This window comes from Physella acuta, unplaced genomic scaffold (genome assembly GCF_028476545.2).
Source record: "Physella acuta isolate Inbredline_101_S28 unplaced genomic scaffold, ASM2847654v3 ptg001173l, whole genome shotgun sequence".
In the NCBI taxonomy this organism is placed as follows: Eukaryota; Metazoa; Mollusca; class Gastropoda; family Physidae; genus Physella; species Physella acuta.
In genome coordinates, this window is record NW_026732690.1 from 341991 (window position 1) to 349342 (window position 7352).

The following is a 7352-nucleotide window of genomic DNA, read 5'->3' on the forward strand; positions in this document are numbered from 1 at the left end:
TGACCAACTCATAGAGGAAACCACACAAGCAGAAACACAACAAGAACAAGAGATCCTTGTTGATTCCCAAACCACTGAGCTCACTGATGAAAGTTTCTCACAGGAGGTGGAAGACACTCCAGATACCTATATTCCAGAATCACAATCGACTGCATCAGATGTCATTGAGGCTCAAATCTTTGACGCAGACAGCTCCGATCTCATGGTCAGACCATCCAGCCCTGAAGCTGTTGACGATGAATGGATTAAACCAATCTGGCAGAAAAACGCCGAAGAGCTGCCAGCAACTCAAGACAGCAGTCCAGTCGAATTGCCAGAATTCCACGAGAGCTTTTCTGAAGTCAATGACATTGAATTAGCAGAAGAAGTACAAGACAGCTTGCCTGTCTGTGAAGATAAAGAAGAAGAAGAAAAAATAGCACTTGAACAAAGTGCTGACCAACTCATAGAGGAAACCACACAAGCAGAAACACAACAAAAACAAGAGATCCTTGTTGATTCCCAAACCACTGAGCTCACTGATGAAAGTTTCTCACAGGAGGTGGAAGACACTCCAGATACCTATATTCAAGAATCACAATCAACTGCATCAGATGTCATTGAGGCTCAAATCTTTGACAAAGACAGCTCCGATCTCATGGTCAGACCATCCAGCCCTGAAGCTGTTGACGATGAATGGATTAAACCAATCTGGCAGAAAAACGCCGAAGAGCTGCCAGCAACTCAAGACGACAGTCCAGTCGAATTGCCAGAATTCCACGAGAGCTTTTCTGAAGTCAATGACATTGAATTAGCAGAAGAAGTACAAGACAGCTTGCCTGTCTGTGAAGATAAAGAAGAAGAAGAAATAGCACCTGAAGAAAGTGCTGACCAACTCATAGAGGAAACCACAGAAGCAGAAACACAACAAGAACAAGAGATCCTTGTTGATTCCCAAACCACTGAGCTCACTGATGAAAGTTTCTCACAGGAGGTGGAAGACACTCCAGATACCTATATTCCAGAATCACAATCGACTGCATCAGATGTCATCGAGGCTCAAATCTTTGACGCAGACAGCTGCAATCTCATGTTCAGACCATCCAGCCCTGAAGCTGTTGACGATGAATGGATTAAACCAATCTTGCAGAAAAACGCTGAAGAGCTGCCAGCAACTCAAGACGACAGTCCAGTCGAATTGCCAGAATTCCACGAGAGCTTTTCTGAAGTCAATGACATTGAATTAGCAGAAGAAGTACAAGACAGCTTGCCTGTCTGTGAAGAAAAAGAAGAAGAAGAAATAGCACTTGAACAAAGTGCTGACCAACTCATAGAGGAAACCACACAAGCAGAAACACAACAAGAACAAGAGATCCTTGTTGATTCCCAAACCACTGAGCTCACTGATGAAAGTTTCTCACAGGAGGTGGAAGACACTCCAGATACCTATATTCCAGAATCACAATCGACTGCATCAGATGTCATTGAGGCTCAAATCTTTGACGCAGACAGCTCCGATCTCATGGTCAGACCATCCAGCCCTGAAGCTGTTAACGATGAATGGATTAAACCAATCTGGCAGAAAAACGCCGAAGAGCTGCCAGCAACTCAAGACGACAGTCCAGTCGAATTGCCAGAATTCCACGAGAGCTTTTCTGAAGTCAATGACATTGAATTAGCAGAAGAAGTACAAGACAGCTTGCCTGTCTGTGAAGATAAAGAAGAAGAAGAAATAGCACCTGAAGAAAGTGCTGACCAACTCATAGAGGAAACCACAGAAGCAGAAACACAACAAGAACAAGAGATCCTTGTTGATTCCCAAACCACTGAGCTCACTGATGAAAGTTTCTCACAGGAGGTGGAAGACACTCCAGATACCTATATTCCAGAATCACAATCGACTGCATCAGATGTCATCGAGGCTCAAATCGTTGACGCAGACAGCTGCAATCTCATGTTCAGACCATCCAGCCCTGAAGCTGTTGACGATGAATGGATTAAACCAATCTTGCAGAAAAACGCTGAAGAGCTGCCAGCAACTCAAGACGACAGTCCAGTCGAATTGCCAGAATTCCACGAGAGCTTTTCTGAAGTCAATGACATTGAATTAGCAGAAGAAGTACAAGACAGCTTGCCTGTCTGTGAAGAAAAAGAAGAAGAAGAAATAGCACTTGAACAAAGTGCTGACCAACTCATAGAGGAAACCACACAAGCAGAAACACAACAAGAACAAGAGATCCTTGTTGATTCCCAAACCACTGAGCTCACTGAAGAAAGTTTCTCACAGGAGGTGGAAGACACTCCAGATACCTATATTCCAGAATCACAATCGACTGCATCAGATGTCATTGGGGCTCAAATCTTTGACGCAGACAGCTGCAATCTCAAGGTCAGACCATCCAGCCCTGAAGCTGTTGACGATGAATGGATTAAACAAATCTTGCAGAAAAACGCCGAAGAGCTGCCAGCAACTCAAGACGACAGTCCAGTCGAATTGCCAGAATTCCACGAGAGCTTTTCTGAAGTCAATGACATTGAATTAGCAGAAGAAGTACAAGACAGCTTGCCTGTCTGTGAAGATAAAGAAGAAGAAGAAATAGAACCTGAAGAAAGTGCTGACCAACTCATAGAGGAAACCACACAAGCAGAAACACAACAAGAACAAGAGATCCTTGTTGATTCCCAAACCACTGAGCTCACTGATGAAAGTTTCTCACAGGAGGTGGAAGACACTCCAGATACCTATATTCCAGAATCACAATCGACTGCATCAGATGTCATTGAGGCTCAAATCTTTGACGCAGACAGCTGCAATCTCATGGACAGACCATCCAGCCCTGAAGCTGTTAACGATGAATGGATTAAACCAATCTTGCAGAAAAACGCTGAAGAGCTGCCAGCAACTCAAGACGACAGTCCAGTCGAATTGCCAGAATTCCACGAGAGCTTTTCTGAAGTCAATGACATTGAATTAGCAGAAGAAGTACAAGACAGCTTGCCTGTCTGTGAAGAAAAAGAAAAAGAAAAAGAAATAGCACTTGAACAAAGTGCTGACCAACTCATAGAGGAAACCACACAAGCAGAAACACAACAAGAACAAGAGATCCTTGTTGATTCCCAAACCACTGAGCTCACTGATGAAAGTTTCTCGCAGGAGGTGGAAGACACTCCAGATAACTATATTCCAGAATCACAATCGACTGCATCAGATGTCATTGAGGCTAAAATCTTTGACGCAGACAGCTGCAATCTCATGGTCAGACCATCCAGCCCTGAAGCTGTTGACGATGAATGGATTAAACCAATCTTGCAGAAAAACGCCGAAGAGCTGCCAGCAACTCAAGACGACAGTCCAGTCGAATTGCCAGAATTCCACGAGAGCTTTTCTGAAGTCAATGACATTGAATTAGCAGAAGAAGTACAAGACAGCTTGCCTGTCTGTGAAGATAAAGAAGAAGAAGAAATAGCACCTGAAGAAAGTGCTGACCAACTCATAGAGGAAACCACAGAAGCAGAAACACAACAAGAACAAGAGATCCTTGTTGATTCCCAAACCACTGAGCTCACTGATGAAAGTTTCTCACAGGAGGTGGAAGACACTCCAGATACCTATATTCCAGAATCACAATCGACTGCATCAGATGTCATCGAGGCTCAAATCTTTGACGCAGACAGCTGCAATCTCATGTTCAGACCATCCAGCCCTGAAGCTGTTGACGATGAATGGATTAAACCAATCTTGCAGAAAAACGCTGAAGAGCTGCCAGCAACTCAAGACGACAGTCCAGTCGAATTGCCAGAATTCCACGAGAGCTTTTCTGAAGTCAATGACATTGAATTAGCAGAAGAAGTACAAGACAGCTTGCCTGTCTGTGAAGAAAAAGAAGAAGAAGAAATAGCACTTGAACAAAGTGCTGACCAACTCATAGAGGAAACCACACAAGCAGAAACACAACAAGAACAAGAGATCCTTGTTGATTCCCAAACCACTGAGCTCACTGATGAAAGTTTCTCACAGGAGGTGGAAGACACTCCAGATACCTATATTCCAGAATCACAATCGACTGCATCAGATGTCATTGAGGCTCAAATCTTTGACGCAGACAGCTCCGATCTCATGGTCAGACCATCCAGCCCTGAAGCTGTTGACGATGAATGGATTAAACCAATCTGGCAGAAAAACGCCGAAGAGCTGCCAGCAACTCAAGACGACAGTCCAGTCGAATTGCCAGAATTCCACGAGCGCTTTTCTGAAGTCAATGACATTGAATTAGCAGAAGAAGTACAAGACAGCTTGCCTGTCTGTGAAGAAAAAGAAGAAGAAGAAATAGCACTTGAACAAAGTGCTGACCAACTCATAGAGGAAACCACACAAGCAGAAACACAACAAGAACAAGAGATCCTTGTTGATTCCCAAACCACTGAGCTCACTGAAGAAAGTTTCTCACAGGAGGTGATAGACACTCCAGATACCTATATTCCAGAATCACAATCGACTGCATCAGATGTCATTGGGGCTCAAATCTTTGACGCAGACAGCTGCAATCTCAAGGTCAGACCATCCAGCCCTGAAGCTGTTGACGATGAATGGATTAAACAAATCTTGCAGAAAAACGCCGAAGAGCTGCCAGCAACTCAAGACGACAGTCCAGTCGAATTGCCAGAATTCCACGAGAGCTTTTCTGAAGTCAATGACATTGAATTAGCAGAAGAAGTACAAGACAGCTTGCCTGTCTGTGAAGATAAAGAAGAAGAAGAAATAGAACCTGAAGAAAGTGCTGACCAACTCATAGAGGAAACCACACAAGCAGAAACACAACAAGAACAAGAGATCCTTGTTGATTCCCAAACCACTGAGCTCACTGATGAAAGTTTCTCACAGGAGGTGGAAGACACTCCAGATACCTATATTCCAGAATCACAATCGACTGCATCAGATGTCATTGAGGCTCAAATCTTTGACGCAGACAGCTGCAATCTCATGGACAGACCATCCAGCCCTGAAGCTGTTAACGATGAATGGATTAAACCAATCTTGCAGAAAAACGCTGAAGAGCTGCCAGCAACTCAAGACGACAGTCCAGTCGAATTGCCAGAATTCCACGAGAGCTTTTCTGAAGTCAATGACATTGAATTAGCAGAAGAAGTACAAGACAGCTTGCCTGTCTGTGAAGAAAAAGAAAAAGAAAAAGAAATAGCACTTGAACAAAGTGCTGACCAACTCATAGAGGAAACCACACAAGCAGAAACACAACAAGAACAAGAGATCCTTGTTGATTCCCAAACCACTGAGCTCACTGATGAAAGTTTCTCGCAGGAGGTGGAAGACACTCCAGATAACTATATTCCAGAATCACAATCGACTGCATCAGATGTCATTGAGGCTAAAATCTTTGACGCAGACAGCTGCAATCTCATGGTCAGACCATCCAGCCCTGAAGCTGTTGACGATGAATGGATTAAACCAATCTTGCAGAAAAACGCCGAAGAGCTGCCAGCAACTCAAGACGACAGTCCAGTCGAATTGCCAGAATTCCACGAGAGCTTTTCTGAAGTCAATGACATTGAATTAGCAGAAGAAGTACAAGACAGCTTGCCTGTCTGTGAAGATAAAGAAGAAGAAGAAATAGCACCTGAAGAAAGTGCTGACCAACTCATAGAGGAAACCACAGAAGCAGAAACACAACAAGAACAAGAGATCCTTGTTGATTCCCAAACCACTGAGCTCACTGATGAAAGTTTCTCACAGGAGGTGGAAGACACTCCAGATACCTATATTCCAGAATCACAATCGACTGCATCAGATGTCATCGAGGCTCAAATCTTTGACGCAGACAGCTGCAATCTCATGTTCAGACCATCCAGCCCTGAAGCTGTTGACGATGAATGGATTAAACCAATCTTGCAGAAAAACGCTGAAGAGCTGCCAGCAACTCAAGACGACAGTCCAGTCGAATTGCCAGAATTCCACGAGAGCTTTTCTGAAGTCAATGACATTGAATTAGCAGAAGAAGTACAAGACAGCTTGCCTGTCTGTGAAGAAAAAGAAGAAGAAGAAATAGCACTTGAACAAAGTGCTGACCAACTCATAGAGGAAACCACACAAGCAGAAACACAACAAGAACAAGAGATCCTTGTTGATTCCCAAACCACTGAGCTCACTGATGAAAGTTTCTCACAGGAGGTGGAAGACACTCCAGATACCTATATTCCAGAATCACAATCGACTGCATCAGATGTCATTGAGGCTCAAATCTTTGACGCAGACAGCTCCGATCTCATGGTCAGACCATCCAGCCCTGAAGCTGTTGACGATGAATGGATTAAACCAATCTGGCAGAAAAACGCCGAAGAGCTGCCAGCAACTCAAGACGACAGTCCAGTCGAATTGCCAGAATTCCACGAGAGCTTTTCTGAAGTCAATGACATTGAATTAGCAGAAGAAGTACAAGACAGCTTGCCTGTCTGTGAAGAAAAAGAAGAAGAAGAAGAAATAGCACTTGAACAAAGTGCTGACCAACTCATAGAGGAAACCACACAAGCAGAAACACAACAAGAACAAGAGATCCTTGTTGATTCCCAAACCACTGAGCTCACTGATGAAAGTTTCTCACAGGAGGTGGAAGACACTCCAGATACCTATATTCCAGAATCACAATCGACTGCATCAGATGTCATTGAGGCTAAAATCTTTGACGCAGACAGCTGCAATCTCAAGGTCAGACCATCCAGCCCTGAAGCTGTTGACGATGAATGGATTAAACAAATCTTGCAGAAAAACGCCGAAGAGCTGCCAGCAACTCAAGACGACAGTCCAGTCGAATTGCCAGAATTCCACGAGAGCTTTTCTGAAGTCAATGACATTGAATTAGCAGAAGAAGTACAAGACAGCTTGCCTGTCTGTGAAGATAAAGAAGAAGAAGAAGAATTAGCACCTGAAGAAAGTGCTGACCAACTCATAGAGGAAACCACAGAAGCAGAAACACAACAAGAACAAGAGATCCTTGTTGATTCCCAAACCACTGAGCTCACTGATGAAAGTTTCTCACAGGAGGTGGAAGACACTCCAGATACCTATATTCCAGAATCACAATCGACTGCATCAGATGTCATCGAGGCTCAAATCTTTGACGCAGACAGCTGCAATCTCATGTTCAGACCATCCAGCCCTGAAGCTTTTGACGATGAATGGATTAAACCAATCTTGCAGAAAAACGCGGAAGAGCTGCCAGCAACTCAAGACGACAGTCCAGTCGAATTGCCAGAATTCCACGAGAGCTTTTCTGAAGTCAATGACATTGAATTAGCAGAAGAAGTACAAGACAGCTTGCCTGTCTGTGAAGAAAAAGAAGAAGAAGAAGAAATAGCACTTG

At 43.9% G+C, this 7352-nt stretch overlaps 1 protein-coding gene across 1 annotated transcript in view; it reads left to right on the plus strand.

The window, feature by feature from the left end:
* LOC131956744 (uncharacterized) overlaps positions 1–7352 on the plus strand; it is a 63368-nt gene that overhangs the window by 27822 nt on the left and 28194 nt on the right. The window contains exons 13-21 of the mRNA XM_059321322.1: positions 104–1248; positions 1297–2116; positions 2267–2984; positions 3189–3851; positions 3897–4279; positions 4430–5125; positions 5297–6006; positions 6055–6446; positions 6651–7308. Coding sequence (XP_059177305.1) covers positions 104–1248; positions 1297–2116; positions 2267–2984; positions 3189–3851; positions 3897–4279; positions 4430–5125; positions 5297–6006; positions 6055–6446; positions 6651–7308 — 6185 coding nt within the window. The remainder of the gene's footprint in view (positions 1–103; positions 1249–1296; positions 2117–2266; positions 2985–3188; positions 3852–3896; positions 4280–4429; positions 5126–5296; positions 6007–6054; positions 6447–6650; positions 7309–7352) is intronic.